The sequence below is a fragment of the Mobula hypostoma genome, chromosome 12, assembly GCF_963921235.1.
Source record: "Mobula hypostoma chromosome 12, sMobHyp1.1, whole genome shotgun sequence".
NCBI lineage: Eukaryota > Metazoa > Chordata > Chondrichthyes > Myliobatiformes > Myliobatidae > Mobula > Mobula hypostoma.
This window is the reverse complement of record NC_086108.1, coordinates 22,018,109-22,045,674: the sequence shown is the minus strand read 5'-3', so window position 1 is coordinate 22,045,674 and position 27,566 is coordinate 22,018,109. Positions and strand designations below refer to the sequence as shown.

Here is a 27,566-nt window from a genome sequence, read left to right as displayed (position 1 = left end):
TATTTTAAAAAGTGCTTGGCAAGGACATTACTAATTATATTAAACCAAGATTGTATCGGCAAGCTTTAATCAATTCCACTTTCAATAAATACATGTATAATGAATGGCTGGAAATGCAGCCAAAATAACTTTTTGCAGAATTAATTGTTGATAATGTAGTAATCATTTATTTAATAAAACTTCACATTAAAATTCTGAACAACTTCATTCTCATTTGATGACAGTATAGTGTTCGGCTTGACAGAACATGAATGCATAAATTGGATTAAATTGGGTTGGTTTCTTATGTCCTCAGACTCATATTGGATCAAGCTAGGCAGTTCGTTTTAAATGCAAACAGGAAGTGTTGGAAACACCCTGAAGGTCAAGCAACATGAGTAGAAATTGAATACCAGTCAGTTAGCATTCAGGTCAAAGACTCTTCGTCAGAAGTATTACCTATTTTTCTCAATCCACAGATGCTGCTGACCTGCTGAGTAGTTTCAGAATGTTGTTTTTTAATTTTAGATTTCCAACACATGCAGTTGTCTGGCAGGTCAAGCTATCTAAATCTGCCAAAAATATTACAAAGTTTTTGTCCCAAAACAAGGGCAATTTTGTCAGCTGCTAATGCTTGGCAGTAGACCAGGCTAATTATCAGTTTCACCACTTGCTTATAGTACTGCTTTGGTGTAGATGCCAGGCTCTAAGTTGGCTCTCTATTCTACCCTACCCGGCCAGAACCACCTAAACCTTAACACCATTGTGATATCCTGCACCTTTTTTGGCAACACATCGAAATGGCCAACATGGGAAGCACTGCAAAAAGGAAGCATAGTTCATAAATAAGCATATTATCGAAAAGAAATATGTGCACACTGTCTGAAATTCAAAGGAATCCAAAATACAGTACTATCCCGAGACATAAGAACTGCAGATGCTGGAAATCTGAAGCAGCTGGAGGAACTCAGCAAGTCAGACCACACCTATAGAGTGAAATTAAAAGTTGACATTTCAGGTCCTGATGAAGGGTCTTAACCCAAAACATCGATTGTTAATTTCTACCCCCACCTCCCCATAGATATTGTCTGTCTCACTGTGTTCCTCCAGCTCCTTTGAGTGCTACTCCATTGCTGTCTGGGTACCAATGAAGCCATTGAAAGCTGCCAAATAGGTGAAGACACACACTAGATCTGCCGTCTTTCCTCTGAAACCTGGATATTTAGTCTGAATTGATGGGCCACCATCACAGCATCTGACGGGGAACAGAAGAGCAACAAACAATCTGCTGGAGGAACTCAGTAAATTGTTGAGTTTCAGGTTGAAACCGTATGTCAGCACTGAGAGTGGAGAGGTGAGATGGCTGGCATTAAGAGGAGAAGGGGAGGGGCAAGAAAGGATTCAGAGGCCATTGGAGAACTGAGGAGGGTTGTATGATGACAAGCATATAGTGTCATGTAGAGGTGGTGAGCGGGGTGGCACTCGAAGACAGTGGGAGGTGAATGATCAATGGAAATAGAGGCAAAAGCGAAAAATCAACAGTTGGAGCAAGGTTGTGGGAGGGTTGTGTGAAGATGGGATACAACTGCCAGAGGGAGATAAGCAGGACTCTGTAGAGGTTGATTACCTGACCCAAGTCAGCCACGACTTGTCAGTGTGCCAGATTTGGATACAATAGGGAATTTTAAGAGACTCCTGGCTAGGTACATGGAGCTGAGAAAAATAGAGGGCTATGGGTAACCCTAGGTAATTTCTAAAGTAAGTATATGTTTGGCACAGCATTGTGGGCCGAAGGGCCTGTATTTTGCTGTAGGTTTTCTATGTTCTATGTTTCTATTTGGATTGGGTATCAAAAAAATTAATCTAAATTCACTAACTTGGTCTGGATTAAATTTGCCTGCGGTTGGGTCAGGTCTTAACTTTATGCTGAAGCACAGCCCCAGAACACTGGTTTTAAATGTCAAAGCAACTGAACTGGGGTCAGTAAAGGATGAATGAAAATGAATCAAATCCGCCAATGCTTCTGTTCTCTCTTTGGTGACCAGCCTGGAAGAGAGAAGAAGAAACAGAAAAAAGAGAAAAACAGAAAACCAAGCAGCAATCGGTGAAAATTGATGGTAGTTAAGAAAAGATCAGAGTGTGGAGAACAATCTCTCAGCCATGTGCAATCTGCAAGATGCAGTGTAGCCACTGACTGATGTCTTTTAGACAACACTCACATTGCAGGAACCGTAAATTCTAAAATGGGCCAGCAGAGTGGATGAATGGGGAAAATTTTCCCTTCCTGTCAAGACACCATCTCTCACTGAGAACTATTTAGCCCTTCCTTCATCAACATTGCATCAAGATCTTGGAATAAATTTCTTAACAAGACCACAAGGGCAGCAGCAATTCAAGATAGCAGCTTCCCACCTTCCCAGGGACAACTTGAAAAGGGCAATAAAGCTGGACAGTCACATTGTCCACATTCCATGAAAATAAAATGGAGAGGGTCCATACATATAGAGCATGCACCCAAGGGGTGGGGGGGGGGGAATACCGTGTGTTCATACCTGTATGCAAGTCCATGGCTCTATAAGCATATTCTTGTGCACATATGTGTGTGTGTGTGTGTGTGTGTGTGTGTGGGGGGGGGGGGTTCTGTGAGTATGGATAGAATGAGGAAAGTGTATAATAGCTGTAAATTAACTGTAGTTATTGTGGCCAGATCAGTCAAGCAGTTGTTTGTGCTATCCTGTGAATATGTAAGAGCCGCCATTAACTCTTTCAGAATAACACTATCTGTCCAATTGGGAGTGAAGAAAGGTAAGAGCATTACTGAAATGAAACAGGGTAAGAAGAGAAGATAAAGTCTGGAGTTGCACGATAAACGACTCCTTCAGGATACAGAACATACAAAGATGTCAATAAAATATTCATTAATGACAGAAATGTCTCTTTATCACCAATTGATTGCCATTTCTGACAAAATAACAATATTAAATATCAGGAAGAATTTCATTAGATGCCTTTTGTCAACTAAAAAGGATGCAATATACCTTTCCTATTGCCTCATGAATAGCAACCGAAGCTGCATCTCCGTCTGTTGCATGAACTGATTACCAGATTTGATTAGTTGAGAAACCAACAACCCTGATATTACTTTTGAAATGTGAGGATCTAATACTTGTTGAAAAATTGTTGTGAAGTTTTATACCCTGTTTACACTTCATAAATTACAGCTGTATTCATCTCCACATCAAATTCAGAAAATATAGTAACACTTCTGATTATTCAGAAATCCTACATATAGCATCTCTCGCCCACTTCTTGGAACATGAATCAAAGGGACGAGGTATGCAGCCAGAGCTAGAGTTAGGGCCGGAAACATGGGTAGATTTGCAGCAAGAGCCGGGGTCTTTACATATCCTTTTCCCTTTAAACTCACTAATATTTTGAAAATTTATTTTGCATAAAATGTAAAAATAGTTGGACATTAATAGGAGTAATATCCAGCAGTCCAGAAAATTTGGTAGTCTGTCACTCCCAATGACCTGAGTGCTGAATTATTACTAATATACCACATGCCAATGTCTATCTATGTATGTCTAGTACATATGTCTAGCATTGGCAAACTTGAACCAATGCAACAGCCTCCTTGGATTGAAGCTAGAGGGAAATAAAGGGCTTTACCCAGATCACGCTGTCACAGTCATTAGGATTTACATCACATTACCTGGGCCTTCTGTAAAAAAAAAAGTCACCTCTGCTTACTATAAAATTTGAGAGGTCACAACTGTCATTGAGTTATTTTCGTAAATGGCTCTATATTGCACGTAACCCTCCAGTTCGGCTGGTGGCGTTAGTCTAGGGAAACTTGCCAAACTTATGAAATCTGAGGTGCAATATCTCTTGTTTGTGTGGATGCTGTGTGATCTGTTCCCCCGTTACAAATCAGTACCACGAAGTAATAGACAGTACACCATGTGCAACTAAACGATTTAGCTTTATAATTCTTAATTCAACGAAAGGAAAACGAAAAGGAGAGGGCCCATTTTAATGAAACAGTCTAATGTGCATGTTGGAGCTCATGGTTTCCCTTTCGTTGGTCCTTCATTGATTTCCCCGGGCTTCGTTGATTCCCAGCCCCACTCTGTCCTGCTGTCCATGACCTCTCCTTTCTCGCGTCTTCTCTGTTCATCTCTCGCCAAACAAAGGAACCCAGATCACCTGGGTCTCAGGCACACAACAAGAAAAAACACTCCCTTCATTGGATGGCGCACATTCCAAAGCCCCCGTTATCTCTAGTCATAACCCAAACACTGCTGCTACAGAAAAAGCATTACATTAGCAGTGAAACCTTTCCCAGGGCGTTACATTCAGGTTTAGCATCAGACACCAAAACAGAGAATACACTGAGATGGTTAAGAAACCAATAGACTTGCAAAAATACAGTCACTTAAGATGCAGATGCTATCATCTGGAGTCTAGTATAAATTACGACCCATTGAGTTCATACAGCAGTTTTGTTTTATGCACCAGAAAAAGAAGTTAATCTCTTTACAACTTAGATTATACTGAACACATCACATTTCTTTAAAGTGCTTTGATGAATCTACATAAAATCTTATCTGTAATTTACTCATTAGTCTTGACTGATGTAGAGTCTTAGCAGTTGATCATAATACGGTGAAAGTCGGTTGTGTTATCAACATTATAACTGCAAGTTTCAGAAATGCATAACAAGAAATCTGGACAACAACAATATCTGAGTCATCAGTGTTACTGCTTCCTCTGTTTAGTGGCTTATTGCTACCAATTCCAGAGGAATGTGATGTATGAATCCAGTTTATTCAATTAATGGATCCATTTCCCCCACAGAACCCCATTATTCAAAGCTGATTACTAATGATTAATTACTTACTATTCCCTGCAGTCGATGGGTCAGACAAATGGCTCAGGAACAAGTGCTGACTGAAATATTTTTCCAGCCAAGACTTAATACATCATTTAATACATTAAGACTTAATACACTAAGTTATTTATCACTTTCTATGACTCAAACAAATCCTTCTATCAATTTGGTGCAATGAAAGAAATTACTACGCTTTACAAATAAACCTTAAGCATTATGTACACCATGCTTCAATGTAGATTATGACCGCAATATGTTTGAGAGACAAAACAAGGTACTGGATTGCTATAAAAACAAAACTGGCTGGGGCTCCCGCTACAGCACTATAAATACTGGTATTTCTTATATTTTGTATCTTACAAATATCTAATTTATGAAGACTGGCAGCACAAACTTTATCCTCTGAATAAGTTTTAAAACCGTTGCTCTTACAGCATATCAAGGTTATGTTCAAAAATACATCCATTGCATGTTGAAGGGGTGGAAGCCAATACAACAGCAACATTTAAGAGGCATTTAGACAGGTGTACAAACAGGTGAGGAACTGAGGGATATGGACCACATGCAGGCAGATGTGCAATTAAATTCTGCATCACGGTCAGCAGAGACATCCAAGGCCAATGGGCCCATTCCTGTGCTGTACAGGTCTATATGTGGAACAAAAAAACACGCTCATTTCCTGGACACAAATTACAGGAAACTCAGAGATAGAGCAGAAAACAAGATAATTACCACCCTTTCAAATCTCATCGCAAGAAAAGTAATCCATGGAAATCAAATCAACAAATAAATTCATACTGTTAAGTTTCCAGATCGGCTTACTGCTACTGCATTATAGCTCTACTGTTCAGTTGCTGGCATACTGAGCATGAAAGTTGTATGTCAAAGTCTAGTCTTGCAGCCCACAATACACTAGGTCTATTCCAGCTTCAGACCCAGCTGTCCCGGATATTTCATGTAACTCCGTTACACTCTTGACCCCGTTGAGCATACGAACACAACATAGCTAATGTAACCATCAACATAAAAATTAATAGTTTGCATATGAAACTGTTAATTGGATTAATCAGATCTCAACTACGAATGCAGTTGCAATTAATAACCTAATATAGTTTTAATCCAAATCAAAGCAATTTCCGAGAGAAAACCATATTGCAGATACTGGAAATCTGAAATAAAAACAGAAAATGCCAGAAATATTCAACAAGGCAGGCAAAATTTGTGCAGAAAGAAACAGAATTAATATTTCAGCTCAACCTCTTCACCAGGTTTAGTTATCGTGAAGTCATTAAGCAAAAATAACTAATAAATGTGCTTTTATAACTAGTAAGCAACATTACCTTCCCTGCCTCACCATACTCTGCTGGTACAGTTCAGTGACCATCACAGGAAATGGGCAGACTTAAGTAATTATATATTAGGTATTTTACAGGAAATATTTCATTGCCCTGCATTAGTTTTTGATTAGAATCACAAACAGGCTCTGGTGTTTTTGCAACAAATATAGAAAAAGCTATAATTCAGCAAGACCCAACTAATATCAGAAATAGGTGAAATCAACAATTCTATTCATCTGTAAGCAGCTCAAGCTGCAGATCTCAAATTATTATTTGGCATTCTGCTTGGAAATTCATAGCTTTTATAATTCAGACTCTTATAAAAGTGCATGTTCTCAGTCATTCTTTAGCCAGCAGTGAGACAATAACCTTCCAACATACTGTATGGCTTTAAATGGAAGAAACCAATACAGAAATGGACGATTGTAATCAAGATGCTTGGATCATGGTTAGATTAGCAGAACTTCTTCCATTGATATTTGTTTGGCTTTACCTCTCCATGGACACATGGCTGTGCACTACATAATGTACTGGGTGGGCACAGGAGTACATTCAGCCAGAGACTCATTCCACCGAGATGCAGCACAGACCGTCATAGGATGTCATTCCTGCCTGTGGCCATCAAACTTTACAACTCCTCCCTTGGAGGGTCAGACACCCTGTGCCGATAGGCTGGTCCTGGACGTATTTCATAATTTACTGGCATAATTTACATATTACTATTTAACTATTTATGGTTCTATGACTATTTATTATTTATAGTGCAACTGTAACGAAAACCAATTTCCCCCTGGGATCAATAAAGTATGACTATGACTATGACTATTTTACATATTTATCAAATCTGAAATTTATACCTACCCTCAGGGTATACTGGATCTGACTAAGTTGTATTAAATGGACTACAACATGGGCAACTCATAATCCGTATGTGCCGTGAGAAAGTACAAACTGAATGGAACAAGAATTGGTGGGGAAGAGATGGGGATGGAGGTTTGTGCTGGGAATTAAGCATCAACAGATTTAAAAGCAATCTCAAGCTGTGACTCAGTGATGGCATTTACACATTACTCACACTTCTGAGTGAATTCTGGACATTTTATAGAAGCCATCACAAATTCCAAGTATAATTCAGTTGTATATGGGGAATATAATTTTCTGAATTGGCACTACAGATACAAATGGAATAAATGCAGATGTTCAAACAAAGGTTAGTATTGCCCCACAAATGGTTTAGGATGCTATGATTTGGTTTAAGAATTAGTGAAACTAACGTTTCAAACAAAATTAGACCAATCAATAATTCAACTCAATTCTTTTCACATGCTTGTGCCATCAATTGCTATCATGCTACCTGAGGTAAATAACTGGCACTCTACAAGCATCAACTTCCTCACTGATTGTTAGTTACATAATCACATTACCTGCTGTGATCAAAACATCTTTCATGACCAGCGTTTTCTAGCAAGGAAACACTTCTGAATGTATGAGAAACTGCAGTGCAAGCAAATGTAATACTGCCCCAATCTTGCTAATCAAGCAATGTGTTTGGTACACTGAACATATAAGCTTTTAAACAAAAACTCGTGTAACTCCACCAACTTACCACATGCACCGAAAGGAGAGCTGGGACTTGGCTGATCTCCGAGACAGCCATATTCGCCGGAGGCCTGCACTGTACAGTGGTGACAAAATGAAAACACCAGCGTTGACAAGGGAGTTGTTATCGAGCATGACTGCATTGGCACCGAGCTGGCACCAAGATGAGGCTGGCCCGCCGATGGAAAGAGTGGCTGGTGATGCAAATAAATCCAAGTTATAAACCACTTGATGTAAGGAAGTACAGTATGTGGTAGAGTGTTAAGCAAGTGATACTCAGATTCCTCTTCCAAGTGATGATGAATCATCTTATTCATGATTTAACACATATAATACCAAACTGTTATTATGCAAAATCTGTTCTCTTAAGAACGGTACCCTAACTCTAATGCATACTAAGCAGATCTGAAAATTTTGTTAACAATACATTGTCTTTCAAAATATTACATAGAAACAGAAAAAAATCTATCTCACTCATTCCACTTCTCAGGTCTGATTATAATACTTAGATTGTGTGAAATCTACATTGAAAATACAAAGCTAAACCAGCCACCTTGCCTAATAAACAAACAATTTGAATAATCAAAATAGAAGGTAGTCCAAAACAACATGTGAAACAAAAATCTTTCATTTGCTCCTCTTTATATACCTCCTCTTCTGAAGATGCTGACTCTTGCTTCAGGCTGTGATAACTCGCTTGTGATCCTGCACAGTCAAAGATGGACAGAAACAAATTTCTAGCCTCATACTTTAGTCACAATATCTATCAGGGTGTTTTGACAGTTGGGGATCTGCCTACTTTCTTTTAAGCGAACAACTATAGCCTCAAACAAAACACAAATTTTAATCACAAGGCTAAGGCTCCTTTTAACTTATTCTAACAGCATTTTTTCCATCAGAAAGCTTAAAGAGTGAGCCAGACGATTCAATCTTGCAGTGCCCCTTCTTGACCTCATGCGGTATACATTCACACTGCTTCATTTTCCAGTAACAGCCTCATTATCATACCAGGCATTGCATCTACCAGCCTAATTTGTGACACACTAAAAGATCAAAGACAGGCACCATCAATGAAAGTTCAAGGCCCACAGCCAGTAATTACTCTTCCTTAATTGTGACAATTTGCCAAGACAAAATATGAATAATTTTTTTGCCATTCCTACACAACCAAATTTAAAAACACACTTTGCCACCACCATCTAACATTCAAGAATATCAACATGCTTTTGAAGATTCTTTCACTACAGACATCCTCTAGTCATCTACCTGAAACACGTGCTCTCACCCAATAGATCTGGCTGCCTAATGGAGCATTTCCTGCAATATCTTGTTTAGTGAAGTACATGAAGGTGGTGTTGGATTCCTGTCTCAACAGAAAAAATCCACAAATATGAGATAGGTTTCAATGCAGAAGCAGCAGCTGTAATTCTAACACTTTATAACATCAACTGCGGTGAACATGACAATAATAGCCCAAACTCCTCTGCAAAGAAGAACTAATAGTAAAAAAACATAAAATGGGAAGCAAGAGTCTTTCAAATGGAAAACATAATCAACCTACAGCTAAGTGGAAAAAGTATTTAAATTCATCGAAGTACTGCATGCGCTACACGCCACTCCCTGTGCAGTCAGAAATAAACTGCACTAACATTATGACCATCATCAGTTAAACTAATTAGAAAATTGACTATTTGCAATATACTCTGATTTTTCCAACAAATGATGCTATTTCTTCCAGAGCTTCAAAGAAACACAGAAAATCCACCCACACATTTATATAGAGCTTCTTTTTTAAATTGATTGGCCCAATAAAAATCTCTTTTACTCAAGATCTTCTCTATAAATGGATCAGAATAGTAGACCTAGGATCACTGTACAACAATGCCGTGCCATGAACTAATACCCCAGCTGATATTATCAAATTAAAAGTGAGCATTCCAGTGTGTGATCATTAGGACGAATAAAAATGAAAACATAGCAGGTGTTCACCTCCCATCCCAAGTCCTCTTAAAGTAAACAACAATGCACTCTGCTGCAGCATATAGGCAAAACACTTCTACAAACATGTCTTTGTTTTTATATTCTCTAGTTATCAAGTAAATAAACCTATACTGATGTCCGGCAGGGTTCCAATTTACAAGTTAATAGTCCTGCTTTGTAGAAATAAACTCCAGTGCTGACATCTACAGCTTTCTTGCTGCAAACTGGAAATATTAAAATGCTCCCTTTGTGTTATAAACACAATTATTCGGAATGCTTAAATTTTTTTGAATATGAAACTCCTTTGTCTGCAGTCCATTGACACTACACAACTCTCAACTGTTCTACATCACTGTTTTTGAGCAGAAACTTAGCACTTTCAACAGGCAATCACAAAATTTTTATTTTCAATTCCTTTATCTGTACTTCAAGAGAATATTTTAAAAAATCAGAAATTCCTTTGTCTGCAGTCCATTGACACTGCACAAAATCTCTCAACTGTTTTACATCACCATTTTTTGAGCAGAAACTTAGCACTTTCAACAAGCAATCACAAAACTTTATTTTCAATTCCTTTATCTGTGTTTCAAGAGAAACCCTTTGAAGCAAACATACACACCCAGCAGCAGCATTTCAGAGAACAAATCAGCTAAGCATGAGATCAAAGGTTCACAATTACCACCAGCACCAGAATCTCTGCATACTTCTCAAACACCAACTCGATACAGCGCATCTCACCCTAACAAGCTTCAACATCCCAATTAGCCTTGCATCACCCACTGGCGACTGGCACTTTGATCAAATACACACAAGACAAAAGACCTTTCCAAGGGTTTAGGGGTCAGGTAAAATCTGCTTTCTACCGAGCAACAAAAGAAGCTGTTCCTCATCTTCAACGCAGTTTGACCACTCTGCTCTACCATGGATGAATGAACTCATTGTCTGTCCACAGAATCTGGACTCTGGCCACAAAGGCTGCACAAAATATACCAACACCTTTCATACAGCTCTGTTATCCTTTCTCATATATTACAACAAGACAGCCAGCCAATAAATGGATATGCAAAGTGTTTTATTGATCACTGGCCTCTCTCATTGGAGCACAACACGGTTCATATTGATGGATTTTAATGGATTGTATAAAAGCTGCCAAGAGAGATATTAAAGCTTTTAGTGCATTTCCTGGATAAGATTTTCTGTGCCTGTGCATCTGCAGTCAGCAGCATTAACGATTACCAGCTGATTTTATCCAGCAAACCAAGTACTTTTTGAAGTCCTTTTATCACAACCAAAGCAAATGAATTTGTTTTCTAACGTAGCCTTTATTTTCAAGAAACACAAGAAGTTCCCATTTCCACATTATTTATTTATTTAGAGATGCTGTGCAGAGTAGGCCCTTCCCGCCCAGCAATCCCTGACAACCCCGATTTACCCTAACCTAATCAGAGGACAATTTACAATGACCAATTAACCTACCTGGTACGTCTTTGCACTAAGGGAGGAAACGGGAGAACCTGGAGAAAACCCACACAGTCCACAGGGAGGACGTACAGAGACTCCTTACGGAAGATGCTGGGATTGAACGCCAAACTCCAATGCCCTGAGTTGTCGTGGTGTCCCATTATTATTCAGGAAAGCAGGAAATTCTCGAGAAGTATACTATAACAGGACACAGCACTCCCAGGCATAAACTATCCCAAACAATATTTTCACATCTTTAAGGGAATTATCCAATCCCATCCTGGCCTCTCTGCAAATTATATCTGAATCATTCTAAAAATCACATCCTGAGTAAAGTGTTACCCAATTAAGTGACAACAAACTTGACTTTGATTTAGAGGTGAAAAGAAACACAAAGAGAAAGGCAGAAAGAGCTAAAGAGACAGAGAGTGAAGGTTTCTCATTTTTTCATGCAGAAGTGGAATTACCTGTAGAATTCATACATAACAACTGACATACATAGACTTGGTATGTCCCGAAGTGCACACAAAGATACTCTGAGATGTAACAAATATCTGAGCCTCAAATTGTGCACTTGTCCCATATGATGACTCTTTTCTTGGGTTGAAGCATGGATGGAGTCAGGGAGTAAAAAAAAAGGGCATAAATTACTCAGTAGTCAATTTTCAGCAATGCAGCACATAAATCAATTCCTAGTCTACTAAGCACTACGAATAGAATTGAATCTCAGTCTATAACTTGCATTACTGTGCAGACATCACAAAGGAATTATGGAGAGAATATTTGTCCAAGTATAAATGTAATCACCACAGAAAAATAATGAAAAAGCCGTAACAGAGAAACAGCACTGGGGAAACTAACTAGAAAACATTTCAGTACAGGGTTTACTGGCACTTGTCTATAAAGCCTGACAAGGTGCTATAACCAATCCAAGATACGAATAAATTAATGTGGCAAGTTATAATTTAAGTGGTGCTTATTGTGTAAGGAAATGAGTTTATTCACCCACGTTACCAAATTTTGAAGATTCTAGCTTTGTCTGCTGTGATAAACAAAAAGGAATTCAAACTGAATCCAAAAGAACAACACTGGACACAAGTACAAAGATGTCATGCACTTATAGACATCATATCACAGAAACACAGGTGAAAGATGGACAGCAGCATTTTACTGCCTGGGCTTTCTGACACAGTTTGTAGGCTTATAGCAAAAGAGGAGAAAGAAACAGGAAAATCGATCAAAAGCAATGGGCAATATCAATAGTTTCAAGCCACCCATGAGCTAGCTTCTCTGTTTCTTTAACAGGCTCTGAAAATCAAGTGCAAAAGTAGTTTTCTTTAAATAAACAACCTTTACCAAAATAGTAGATTACTCCATGAATGCTCTTCAATGCTGTAGCTTCTGAAGAAAAATAATAAGACACCCTCCACTAAGGGCAGCAAGCTCCCACATAAACACCAGTGACTGGTATAATAATGCATCAAAATCACAACATGGGATAGTCAGCTCTTTGAGGTATCCTTTCTTATACAAGCTACCCTGGAGCATTGATAAATCACAAGTTGAAATGCAATTATCTGTTGATGACAGCTGGTGTATATTGTCAATACAGTACAGGTTGAGATAACTGGCATTTTCACTACTACTGGCTGTTCACCAAATTAGCATTACTTACAACTGCTCCTTGGTAGTTTAGAACCAGAATCTGGTTTATTGACATGAAATTTGCGATTTTGTGAGTAGTACAAAGCAAAAACATAAAATTAGTATAAATTACAAAATACTACCCGGGGTGCTTAAGGAGAGCTAATCTGCCCCAAAAATTGCTGGCTAACTTTTAACAATGTGGGATAGAGAGCATACTGACATATGGAATAACAGTGTGGTGCTCTAGCTGCAGCAAGACAGATCACAAAGCACTCCAACGACAGCTAGAGTAGGACAGCTCAGCACATCATTGGGACTCAACTACCGGACCTGGAGATAATCTACAACTCTCGATGCCTATGGCACGCTCGTAACATCATTAAAGACCTGTCCTATCCCAGACACTGTTTGTTCAATTTTCTGCCATTTGGAAGGAGATACAGAAACATCTTAGCCAGGATAGCAAGACTGAAAAATAGCTTCTTCCTGAGGGCCGTTGTGCACCTGAATAATGCTACAGCCTGAATAATGCCAATGGTCTTTGAGTGTTACGGACTATCAAAGTCACTTGTTGCATGTAAATAAGGGATTTTTTTTTAATTAAGCTGCACCACATGCATTGTAAATATGTTTTTGCACAGACTGGAGTAGCACTGCAATCTTATTGTCTAGGGCAATGACAATCAAGTTCTACTCTATTCTATAATAAATAAATAAATAAATAAATAAAAGAAAATAGAAATAATTAGGTAACATTCATGGACCGTTCAGAAATTTAATGGAAGAATCATTGAACATGAGGCTTCAGACTTCTACACCTCCTCCCTGATGGTAGTAACGAGAAGAGGGTATGTCCCTGATGGTGAAGGTTCTTTCTGATATATGCCACCTTCCTGAGGAAAAGCCTCTTGAAGATGGCTTCCATGGCAAGGAGGGGTGTGCCCCTGATGGAGCTGGCTGAGCCTGCAACCCTCTACAGCCTCTTGCAGGCCTGTACATTGGAGCCTCCATACCAGACTGCTGTTGGTAAAATCTCGGATGATGACAAGGTGCACTGAGGTGAGACTGATCAGCTAGTTGAGTGGTTTGCAACAACAACCTTGCATGCAACGCTAGCAAGATCAAGAAATTGATTGTGAAGAACACACAGCAGTCCTCACTGAGGGATTAGCAGTGGAAAAGTGAGCAGTTTTAAGTTCCTGGATGGCGATATCTCAGAGGATGTGCACTGGGACTAACATATTGATGCAATAATGAAGAATGCACACCAATGGCTCTACTTTGTTAGAGGTTTGAGGAGAACTGGCATATCATCAAAGACTGTTGCAAATTTCCATAGCTGTACAGTGGTAGCTCAATTACTGCATTATGACAACAAAAGTGAAAAAGGCGGAGCTTACATGTACTGTACCTCCAAAGTGATTATTTCTACGGCAGTCTTTTCTGATGATATATGGAATATTGTTTTTCCAATCCTAGAGGAGGAACGGATGCAGCAGGTAGTGCTACTGCCTCAGAGCTCCAAAAGTCAATATTCCATCTTGGCTTCTGGTGATGCTCATGTGGTATTTATAGTGTCTCCCAGTGGACATGCTGATTTCCCACTGTACTCCACGCTTGTACCCACATTCTAAAAATATGCTACTTCAACTGACTGCTGTAAATTATCCCTAATTTTCTGGGTGGGAGGAGAATAAAGGTGCAGTTGCTAGTTACATAAGAGAAAATACAGGGAAACAAACAGGGGAAATGGGATTGATCGGCAAACTAGCATAGAATTGATGACAGAATGAAACCCAATGAAAAAAATACTCTGTTCTCTTCCTCATCTCTTTTTGTGGCACATGGATGACTGAAGTCTAACCAAACTGTGGATGATTTTCAAAAGAATTGTAAATGTTACCAGCAAAAGTGTGAAAAAGTAATACTGTTTTTTGATAAGAGAAATGTGCCAAAATTGGTAGTCACTTTCACTTGTGGCGTTCAAACCACATTTTTAAAACATATAAATTGGTTATCTTATGGATCCTGTGGTGAAACAGCTTCAGGTCCTCCGCAAACATCATTCTTCATCAAGGACTGGGAAGTAAACAGAACAGCAGTCAGGTTGTGATTACTTCACTACCTCTGAAAGCCAGGCCAATGGAGACAGTCTCAACACATGCCTCAATCCAACCCCAGAACAACTTAACTCTAACTCTGTAATGAAGTGACAACTCTTCCACACCACACCAAACTGCCTCACCTTCACCAATAATCCTTCATCCCTATCACCTCCTTGATCTCAACAAATTCAGGCAGCTCCACTAGTGAATTCCTGACTGTGCTTGAATGCTGGCGTCTAAATGGAGTGCTTTGTTGCAGCAGGTAATGCTGCTGCGTTACTTCCCCTGCCATCTGGACTGGATTCTGACCTTGCAAGCTATGTAGTTTGCACAGCATGGGTACCACAACTTCCTTTTCCAAGGCAGAGATATGCTGGTTAGTTAACTGACTGTGGCTAAATATTCCTCAGAGGCGATGAGTTGCAAAAGAATCAAAATGGAACTGATGGATTTGTGCGTAGTGGTTAACATAAAGCTCTTATAGCTCGGAGCATCAGAGATTGGAGTTTAAGTCCAGCGTCCTCTATAAGGAATGTGTACATCCTCCCGTGACCACATGGGTTTCCTCTGGTGTTCCAGTTGCCTCCAACAATCTAATGAGTTACTGGGCATTACAACTCATTGGGCTGGAAGGGCTTGTTCCGTGCTGTATCTCTTAAAAAGAGACAGGGGAATAAGAGCAGGAGTGGAACCGATGACACTGCTCTGCTGGGACTCGGAGTGGACACAATGAACCAAAAGACCACCTTCTGTATTGTAATCAGTAAAGTCCAGATCAGCTGTCTAATCCACAAGAGAACAAAATGAAACTGAGCAAAACATACACAAATGAGTCCTGATAAACAGTCAACTGTTTATTTCTCTCTATAAATGCTGCCTAACCTGCTGCGTTCTTCCAGCATTTTCTTCGCTTTACTCTGGATTTCCAGCATCTACAGAGTCTCTTGTGTTTCAAAATTGATCAAAAGCTATTTTCTGTACATTGCTTCAGACCCCACATTTTATTTGACTTCAGTAAGGTTAGAAGGATACTAGTCTTAAAGGAGTTACAAAATCTCTAAAAGGGCATTTTCTTTGCCATGTACTTGACATTCCATGGCTCTCACAGACTGGAATAGAAGGCAGATATAGAGAAGGCATCTGTCTATCTCTCATTATGAGCAATCTTTGACTGCTTCACTTCAATTCTCTCTGCTCACAGCATGAAGTCAGTGTACTGATATGCAACACACATCAAAGTTGCTGGTGAACGCAGCAGGCCAGGCAGCATCTCTAGGAAGAGGTACAGTCGACATTTCAGGCCGAGACCTTTCGTCAGGACTAACTCAAGGAAGAGTGAGTAAGAGATTTGAATGTGGGAGGGGGAGGCGGAGATCGAAAATGATAGGAGAAGACAGGAGGGGGAGGGATGGAGCCAAGAGCTGGACAGGTGATTGGCAAAAGGGATATGAGAGGATCATGGGACAGGAGGCCCAGGGAGAAGGAAAAGGGGGAGGGGGGGGAAACCCAGAGGATTGGCAAGGGGTATAGTCAGAGGGACAGAGGGAGAAAAAGGAGAGAGAGAGAGAAAGAATGTGTGTATATAAATAAATAACGGAATGGGGTAGGTGGGGGAGGAGGGGCATTAGCGGAAGTTAGAGAAGTCAATGTTCATGCCATCAGGTTGGAAGCTACCCAGACGGAATACAACCTGAGTGTGGCTTCATCTTTACAGTAGAGGAGGCCGTGGATAGACATGTCAGAATGGGAATGGGATGTGGAATTAAAATGTGTGGCTGATGTGCATTTCTGTAGGAAGGCCTCTGTAGCATTGACAAAATTAATTTATCATGACTGCTTGAACGTTACCGGTTTCACCATGCTTTGCAATTTCTTTTCTCAGATCATATAGAGAGTGCATTGAAGGAAAGTGACTGGGCTGTTGAAGGTCTTCACGTACCTCACTGACAGAAGGTAGATGCTCCATTGTATTGTTCTGTGTTCCTGGATGCCTGAAGTCACTCACACTGCCTGTATGCTTTCTGCATGCCTTAAGCATTAGTCACAACATGGACAATAAAAGGGTCTGGCTACTAGTGATTGAAAGACATGGCCCCAAATTTTTCAGACATCACTCAAACACCTGCTTCGCTGCAGTTAAGGTCCTTAAGATAAATAACCCTCTACTCTTGTCAGTTCAGCTGTTCAGGGGTGACTGTCCTATGATTTTTGTGGAATTACATCATAATTTTTCTAGTATTTATTAAGGACAACCATAGTGCAAAATAAAATCCTTTTCACTTTAGTTTTTCTTATGGTTTTATGGTCCAATTTGCCAGCTGCTATCAACTGAATAAAACAAAGCTGTTTATTTACATGTCCTCTTGACAGCACATGTTGTAATTTCACTTGGAATGAGATTCCCACTTTTCACTGGGTTTCATGCCTTAAATATGACTTAGAACATCGAGACTATTTAACAAAACAGTTTAATGAACAAAAATGAAGGCAACAATCAGAAACTAGACAATGCTGGGAACAAATTAACTCACATTGCATATATTTGCTCAATATTCAACAGTTATTAAAATAGGACCAACTTTTCTGCTTGGCAGTGCTGGCTGTGGGTGACAGCATGTTAGCTGCTTTGCAAAAATACAACCTGAAGTTTCTCTGAGAAACTTAGTTAGAATCTGATGAGCACTATATTGGTTCGCTATAATTACATGCTGCTGTAGGCTTGTTTTTGCCAACATCATCCATGGACTCAGGGATTTGGGCTATATGATATTTTTGTGTGACTCTATTTTTACTGCTATCTGTTAAGTGTCTTGTGCTGTGTATGACTGATGGTAACGTGTTTTGCATCTTGGCCCCGGAGGAACGCTGTTTTGTTTGGCTGAATTCATGGGTATTCATGTATGATTGAATGAGAATTAAACTTGAACTTGAAAGAAATAATAAAAAGATGTACCAATAATTGCACAATGGTTTAGGAAGGGGTGTAATATTTAACAGAATCTTTTCTGCACCATTCTCTGCTCCACAAGAGGGACAATATAAATTTCCAGATCAACGTATATATCCCAAAAATATATGTTAAGACACCTATTGTCTCCTCATCTAGATTGAAAACAAAAGATCATAGTGGTGGAAACACATTGCAGGTGGTCTCAGAGTTACATACGCCCAACTATGGACACCCCAAATGAGAACCTGTATTACTAATTTCAAAGGTACAAATTACATACAAACTTTCATTCCTCTCTTTCCATTTCTTGTAATTGTTCAGGTCCTGAAGATCTCTTGGTCCTTTCCACTTCTTATCAGTCTTAATTATCTTTGATTCATTCATTGTAATACTATAGAAGTGCAGTTACCCTATCAAGTGACTTTTTTAAAACATGTATTTTCTGAGTTATGGACAAAATTGACTTTTAGACTTCTATGAAAATGAAACCTATTTGTTAGCTGGAGACAGCCCACACTTTAAAACATTAAATTCAGGGTGAACCATAAAATGATTGTCAAAATCATGGACTAACAATACAAGTCATAATAAAATTATTGCTTCAAAATTTTCATTCTGCCTTCTGCCCTTTTGAATGATTCAATCGTTAATTTTTGGTCTTTTACTTTAAAATGCTTCTTTTCTCCTCGTTTCTCCACTTTACTATAAACAAGGAATTAAACATGTGGAATATGTCTGAGACCATCTAAAAAATACCCACTCAGAACAATTCTGCATTACAGGCATTTAAGTAATGGGTAGAGACATGAATGGGATCAGAGCTCAAACTCATCACTTCTAAAGTATTTCAGATTGTTCTGCCAAAATAAAAATGACTGTGGATAATTTTCATTAGAGCAGATTGCATTCCAAGGCCAAGTTCCCAAATTAAATGACTGCAGAATCACCTCATTGAACTGCTGGACAACTAGGAGAACGTACAAAGTAATTTCCTAAAACCTTATATGGCAGCAAATTATGAGCAGTCAATTCAAGAATGTATAACCATGTAATAAATAGGACCAAGAGATCTTCAGGACCTGAACAAATGCATCATAGGAATTTGAAGGTGATGACACTGCACTGTGCCAGGGACCTGGGTTCAATCCTGATCTCAGGCACAATCTGTTGGTTTGCACTTTCTTCAATCTGATCAAACAGGTTTCCTCCAGGTGCTCCAGTTTCCTCCCACGTCCCAAAGATGTGCTGCTTAGTAGCTAATTGCCACCATAAGCTACTCCCTCATGAAAAGGTTAGAGTTGATGAGAATATGGGGAGAATTTAAAAAATGGAATTAGTGGGGAGAATAAAGAAAATGGGATTAGTGTGGATTAGGGTGATTGGATATTTGATGGGTGAGTGAAAGGGCTGTGACTCTATGACTCTATAACCTCCAAAGTTCCATCGATACTAGAAATGTATTCCGTATACATACTTTGATAACAAATGTACTTTGAATCTTTGAATTGTAAGAGCGAATATAACACTACACTTTCAGGATGAAGGGAGAGTGTAATCAAGGAACTAAAGACAGTTAGAGTGACATCATCAGAAAGTAAATGGCCAGATTCTATTATGAATGAAGTGGTAATAAAGCATTAGGAAAATAAAACAGTTTTGGAGTAAACATGAATTTGTGTCTGACAAATCCACTGGAATTTATTGACGTTTTAAGAAACAGATAAGCCAGTTGATGTGATGTATTTTGACTTTCAGAATAAAATGTCACAAAAGAGATTATCCAACAAAATAAGGATGCACATTATTAAGGATAATAGACTTGCTAATAGCTGAAAGAGTAGGAATAAACAGGTCATCTAAGGAAAGGAGGCTTTGACCAGTCAAATCTGCCAGAAATCTGTATGAGAGTTCCAGTTATTTACTATCTGTATCAATGAGTTCAGTGAAGTAGTATCAAGTGTATTATATCCAGATTTCTTATGAAACATAGCAAAATGCAAAGAAACATCAGGGGACCGTAGACAGATGACGACTCTCCAAGTTGGATAGAACGTGAAAAGATATGAAGTTATCTCTTTTGATCAAAAATGTAGCAAGACAATGATGTTTTCAACAAGAAAGATTGAAATGTGATGGTTTCCAGAAGAACAGTCCTTGTATATAAAATATATAGGTTTAGCAGACAACTGGAAATTAAGCAGATTGATCACCTTTATTGCCAGAGGATTTAAGTACAACAGCAGACATGGTTTTGCTCTAATGCAATAGAATACTAGGGAAAGGGGTTGAGGAATATTGTGCATAAGAAGAATAACCAGGTTGTTTCCTGGGATGGGGCTTTGTTACATTGCACAAGAGATGAAGGAGACACAGCGTGTTTAGTCTTGAATTTGGAAGAATGAGTTGCATTCACAATTGCATAAAATTTGTAAAGGACTAAGCAGTGTAGTAGAGTTTACATTTTCACTGGCTTGGATGTCTAGAACAAGGGTTTAATTTCAAAGTAAGGAATAACAATTCAAGATAGAGATAAATTAAATTTCTTCAGCCAGACTATACTAAACCTAAGGAACTCTCAATCCAAAAAAAGTTGTGAACACCCGGTCACAAAGTACAGGTCAAAATGGAAATCTAACCAATTTTCAGATATTACGGAAATCAAAGGAACTGACACTGATGCAAAAGATCAGAACGGGTCAGATTGGATGGCAGAGCAAGGCAACACCTGCTTTGATTTATCTTACATTAAGTTCCTATTCAATCATTGTAGCTCACTGTAAATAATGAATTAGGAGTTCCATTGGTTGGTCTGATGTAATAATAATAAAAACTAGAGTCTTCAACAGATAAAACACACATTTATGAACCACATCTGAAGAGGCTTCAGCTTCAGAGAAGTATAAAAATTTCCTGAATTTTCTAAAAGTGCCTCAAGTAATTGCAGTTACTGTCCACCGAAGAGAAAGGGGACCTCCATTTCATTGCATACGAAAATCAAATACTTCCAACTCACAAGATGTAAAAATTCAATCATACTACCTTATTGACACATCTAAACGGTCTATCCATCACCAACTACCTTCAGGAGAGAAATCAAACAGAGAAGTGAAACATTACGTCCCCGCTGTATACCATCGCCATTTGCTTGTAGTATTTTACTAAGTTGGAGATAGATACGCTGCTACTTGCTAGTATGGCACTAATTACAACAAAGTGAACTTACTTTGAACCTATAAAAATTTCCAATCATCCATGCTGAACTTGCACTTTCCACCAATGCCAAGAATTAAAACAATTCACGTACATCTTTACAGAAGTATTTACTACACACAAAACTATTTTAACAGAATTTTTCCACTGTAAAAAATGTTTCCTTGTAACACAACACAATGCAAAGCACAGAAACCCTCAGGCACTGACACAAGTAAGCCAATACCAAGACATGATTGCATGCAAGTTTTAAAAATGTTCATTATGCAAGAAGTTAACTACTGGTAAACAGCTAAATAAAGAAAGCAAATGCAGTATTATGTCTCAGTGAAGTGGAAGGAGTAACTTTGTGTGCAGAATAGGGCATCAAACAGAAAAAATGTCCCAAGGACTCATCGCAAAAATTATGTTAGGATATATAATCAGAAGTTTGGTTTAATAGGTAGATTTTAACAACTATCTGAAAGTGGCTTAAGTGGTATCTCCAGATCTGACCTCACTTGAAGGAATTCAGAATTCTTAAAGGGTTGCGAGATCTGAGATGGATTAAGAGATTAGGAAGAATATGGTCATTTTCTCCCCAGTGAGAACCTGCTCTCACTGGAGTTCTATAGATATGCAATTAAATTTATTGAAGGATAAGCCCTGACAAATATAATTGAAGATTGGCACTGAAAATTAAAATATTTTTGGAATTCCTCTTAAAATGAATTGTGGACTTGATCAGGCATTTCCACTGCTGTCACTGTGAATTCATAGCAGATGTTCTTGTATTTTATGATATTCAGAAAGAGTTAATGTGATACTGCTCAGTACAGTGGTAGGGGGAAAAAGTCTGTTTCACTTATAATTGTGCAGAGTTGAAAATGTATGGGAATTAGGAAAGGATGGATCAGTACACAACCTTAAGGAACATTTTAGTATTGGTAATACAAATAAATCTTGTTTCATGTGGCAAAGATGAATGATTTATGCTAAGTAATTCAAATAAGGTCATCATTGGGACAAGCTAAATCAGATGAGGTTGTTTGACATGCTTATAATTGAATTAAACAATGTCACTATGAAAAAATGCACCTTGCCCACTTTCATGAGAAAAGGCAAAACAATTGGGTGTTGCAAAATGATAGTAAGGTTTAAGAGTCATTTAGACATATGGTAAGCAATAGAGTGATATGGATCACATGCAGGCAGATAAATAAACCTTCAGTAGACCATGACCATAAGATACAGGAGCAGAATTAGGCCATTTGGTCCATCAAGTCTGCTCCACCATTTCATCATGGCTGATCCATTTTTCCTCTCAGCCCCAATATCCTGCCTTCCCCACCCCACCCCTCGTATCCCTTCCTGCCTTGACCAATCAAGAATTTATCAACCTTTGCTTTAAATATACATAAAGACTTAGCCTCTACAGCTGCCTGTGGCAATGAATTCCACAGGTTTGTCACTTTCTAGCTAAAGAAATTCCTCCTCAACTCTGTTCTAAAAGGACACCCCTCTGTTCTGAGGCGTGTATTCTGGATTTAGAGGCTCCCACAATTGGAAACATCCTCTCCACATCCACTCTATCAAGGACTTTCACCTTTCGATAGGTTTCAATGAGGTCACCCCTCATTCTTCTGAATTCCTGTGAATACATGCCCACAGCTAACAAACACCCCTCATATGACAAGCTGTTTATCCAGGAATCGTTTTCGTGAATCTCTTTTGAACCCTCTCCAGTTTCTGCACATCTTTTCTAAGATAAGGGGCCCAAAACTGCTCACAATTATCCTTGCTTTTATATTCTAGTCGTCTTGAAATGAATACTAACATCGCATTTGCCTTCTTCACCACAGACTCAACCTGCAAATTAACCTTTAGGGAATCCTGCACAAGCTCTCCCAAGTCCCCTTGCGCCTTAGATTTTTGTATTTTCTTTACATTTAGAAAATAGTCAGCTCTTACATTTCTTCTACCTAAGTGCATAACCATACACTTCCCGACACTGTATTCCATCAGCCACTTCTTTGCCCATTTCCCTCATCTGTCTAAGTTGTTCTGTAGCCTCTCTACTTCCTCATAACTACCTGTCAATAGTCAGTGTAAACATGGTGGACTGAAAGGCTTTTCCTGTGTTATACTGTTTCATATTCTATGTTTCTGGAATGTTGTTTTAGACTCTTCATTAAATGCTGGAATTCAATTCTGATTATGCCCCATACTACCTCATGGTTGCTTGTATTTTTGTTATCTCTATTTCATATTGCAAAATAGTTGTACTACAGAGGAGAATACCCTCCATGTGAAGATGGGACTTTGAGTGCATCAAATGCAGACATGGTGGTGGTTCTTCATCCTAATAATGTTGTGAATGGATACATCAGGAAATGATAGTTTACAAAAGCTGAAGTCAATTGGGTTTTGGTTGTCTCGCCTTTACAGGTTAGTCTGATATTTTACCAGATTCATCCAGAGTGACACTATCAAGCCAAAATTGCTGATAAATACTGCCCTCAGGGATTACAACGACATGCTCAATAGAGAGCAGGATAACAATCAACTGAGGAATGCTGATGATTAGCAAGAGTTTTCCTACCCCTATGTGTGACCAAATGCCATAAGAAAACATAAGGTCAAGTGTCACTCAACAACCTTTGGGTCTCTATTGCTACAAAGCAAGGCACAGTTTAGGAAGCTAATAGAAAGGTGTTGAACCATGATTGAAATATTCAAGTAGCCCCAAGACAGTAATTACATCAGCCTTTTTATTGAATTATCTGTGGTCAACCGTCACAACTTTCTAGCCCTCAGATATTAACAAAGAGGTTCTTGCAAAGTTCATTGGATTGGGTTGCTTGAATCTAGTGCCTAGGATTGATGTAAAGCAATTATAATTTTAGATATCTTACACTCAATTCATATAACTGGGTCCTTGGCAACTTCAATTGAAAGTAAACCAGTAGCAAGCAAAACTCATCTTGACACAAGGTCAATAAAGTTATTGCTGAACACAATATTGAGAACACTGCTAATTCTTGTTCGGCCAGTATATCATGCTCAAGCAACATGACTATAAACCCGCAGAAATGGGTCACTCAGTTGGAGTCTGGATTACTAGAACTAAGAAAGTTTTATTAAAGAAACAAGCAACACAGTACTCTAATCAAAAGGATAATAAATGCAACAGTTCAGCAATGATAAACACACATGTACACAGAATTAGGATAACGGGATCAATCAAGCTCTATCGTCGTCTAGGGGTAAATGACCAGTTTCAAAGTGACGCAAAGTTCAGTTCAATTGAGTTCAGTTCAGTTCGCAGTAATCACTGCCGTGGGAGATGGACAGTGGGGGTAGGAGAGAGAGAGCAAAAACGAATGAATATTCAAACGGCTTCCACACAGACCTTCGATATTCTTCGCAGTCAGCTTTTGGGCGAGCCCTTTGTGATGTCTTCTGAGGTCACCGACCGTGACCCCTCCGTTTCCAGATACGATCGTTTCTTTGCGGTGAACCTGGCACCCAGGCAAGGGTGGACACACACCAGGTTCCCGCCGATCGTACCTTTCCACCCTGTGCGTCTATGGCTTGGTCCCGCGACCAGCCCTCCAAAACTTCCCACCAACTTGTGGGAGACGCACCGCTTCCAGGGTCTCGTTACCTCGGGGTGTCGTGTGTGTCTTGCCTTAGCGAACCTGTCCCTTTTTATCCCCCTGCTGGGGTATCGCCTGTCCATCACTTCAAACAGTTCAGGGTTCAAAGGGGGAGCCGATCTTGACAGCTCTCCTTCCGTTAAACTCTCCCGTCCCTTCATTAACATCTCCAAATGCTGCTCCATTGTTTTCCTTATCTCTCTTTTTCCTGAAGACAGGTGGCAGACCAACTGCTGATCCCACTGGTGCCAGCACAGGACAGCTAACATCTTAATCTATGTGTATTCTCGTCACAGATACAATGTAGAAAAGGCCCTTCTGGCCAAAATAGCCACACTACCCAGCAACCCACCTACTTAACCTTAGCCTAATCAGAGGACAATTTACAATGACTAATCGGAACATCCTTGGAATGTGGGCGAAAACTGACACCCAGAAACACACACATTCACAGAGAGGACGTACAAACTTCTTACAGCTGCCACCAGTAGTGAGCTCTGACGCTTGAGATTAATAACATTATGCAAACCACTATACTACCATGGCACCTCTCATTTTTGTTACAGATGAAAATGTTATTCTCTTCCAAAGTAGCAATTGAACTCACACTGCAGAAAATAAGCTAATCGTATCATTAGATCTAGGTTAATCAAGTCACCAACCAATATTGCCTTGACCATCAATTGTTTACACAGACACAATACCACAAATGTCCTTGCCTCGTGACCAAGTAACTTTCTCCTTTTTAGATCATTACTCCTTTCTCATTTCTTTAATAATAATTTGGACGCTCCAGTAGGAAGTGCTTCAATTTGCTGCACTGTGGTCACTTGATACTATCAATATCATCACCATTTGTCTCATATCTACTGGGCACATCTCCAGTCGCACCATCACCACGCAATCAAACAAAATAAATAATTCTTCTTCAACTAAGATGCTGTAATGTATTCAAATGCCAGCTTTGAGAAAACGATGTAAATTTTGAATTCATTTCTCCCATTTGGCTACATGAAAACAATATTTCAGTCCCTAGATGAGACTGCATGGATCATTGAAAATTGAGAAGGCAGCCAGAAAGTTATGGAGTCCATAAGACATAGGAGCAGAATTAGCCCATTCAGCCTGAGGTGTTTTCTCCACCATTCCACCGTGACTGATTTATTATTCCTCTCAAGTCGATTCTCCCACCTTCTCCCCATAACCCTTAACACCTGACTGATCAAGAACCTATCAACCTTCAATTTAAACATACCCAATGACTTGGCCTCTTCTAGCTGTCTGGCAATAAATTCCAGAGATTCACGACCTTATAGCTAAAGAAATTCCTCCTCACTGTTCGAAATGGGCATCCCTCTATTCTGAGCCTTTGCACTCTATAGATTCCTCCACTACAGGAAACATCCTCTCCACATCCACTCTATCTAGGCCTTTCAATATTCAATAAGTTTCAATGAGATCTCTCCCCCCCCCCCGCCCATTCATCTAAACTCCAGTGAGTACAGGCCAAAGGTAATCAAACTCTGATCATACATTCCAGGAATCTTTCTCATGAACTTTCTCTGGATTCTCTCCAATGCCAGCACTCTTTTCTTTGATAATTGGGCCCAAAATTGCTCACAATTCTGCAAGTGTGGACTGACCAATGCCTTATAAAGCCTTAGTATTACATCCCAGCTTTTATATTCTAAACCCCTCAAAATAAATGCCAATGTTACATCTGCCTCCATCACCACTAATTCAAACTGCAAGTTAATCTTTAGGGAACTCTACCAAAGCCTTTCAAGTCCATTTAAACATCTGATTTTTGAGTTTTCTCCGCCTGTTCAGAAAATAGTCAACAACTTTATTCCTTCTACCAAAGTGCATGACCATACATTTTCCTAAACTATATTTTATCTGCCACTTTTTTGCCCATTCTCTTCATCTGTCCAAGTCCTTCTGCAGACTCACTGCTTCTTCAACACTTCCTGCCCTTCCACCTACATTCATATTGCCCACAAACTTGGCCACAAAGCCATCAATTCTGTCATCCAAACATGGGCATACAAGGTGAAAAGAAGCGGTCCCTATAATTTCCTTTCTTCTGCTTCCCTCCCTTCTTAAAGAGTGCAGTCACATCTGCAATTTTCTAATCCTCTAAATCACTCCAGAATCTAATGACTCTTGAAAGATCACTACTGAAGACCCTAGAGAGGCTCGTCCTCGCTCACCTCTGACCCTAGGTCAAATCAGCCCTTGATCCCCTGCAGTTTGCCTACCAGCTCATTGGAGTTGATGATGCTGTCATGCACCTGCTGAACACAGCTCACTCCCACTTGGATAAGTAGGACAGCACTGAGACAATCACGTTTTTTGATTTCCCAAGTGCCTTCAAATACCATACAGCCCTCATTGCTGGGAGAATAGCTCCATCCATTGCAGGGTGGTACTTCCATTGTATCCTGGAAAATGCAGACCACAGTTTGTATGGCTTCAGAGCTGTGTGATGGAGATGGCTATAAGCAGCACTGGAGCCCCATGGGGACTGTATTGGCTCCCTTCCCGTTTACCCTGTATACCTCAGACTGTAGATACAACACTGATTCATCTGCAGAAATTTTCTGATTAACTCAGCAATAATTGGGTGTATATAGGGAGGACAGGAGGACGAATACAGGGCCCTGGTGGAGGACTTGGTCAAAGGTGCAAGCTGAATCATTTGCAGTTCGAGTAAGGCAAAGGAGATGGTGATGGACTTTAGGAAGACTAAGCCTGCACTGCTCC

At 39.4% G+C, this 27,566-nt stretch overlaps 1 protein-coding gene across 9 annotated transcripts in view; it reads right to left on the bottom strand.

Moving 5' to 3' along the window:
- The window catches only part of rasal2 (RAS protein activator like 2), a 418,356-nt gene that overhangs the window by 181,337 nt on the left and 209,453 nt on the right, over positions 1 to 27,566 (bottom strand). The window contains exons 1-2 of one of the 9 annotated variants that reach the window (XM_063063739.1): positions 9,579 to 9,663; positions 7,817 to 8,003 (exon numbers count right to left, since the gene is read on the bottom strand). The exons of 7 other annotated variants lie outside the window; for them this stretch is intronic. In XM_063063739.1, coding sequence (XP_062919809.1) covers positions 7,817 to 7,952 — 136 coding nt within the window. In that variant the 5' untranslated portion in view covers positions 7,953 to 8,003; positions 9,579 to 9,663. Of the gene's footprint in view, positions 1 to 7,816; positions 8,004 to 8,458; positions 8,501 to 9,578; positions 9,664 to 27,566 lie in introns of those variants that run through there. One more of the 9 variants, XM_063063740.1, reaches the window with a different exon arrangement.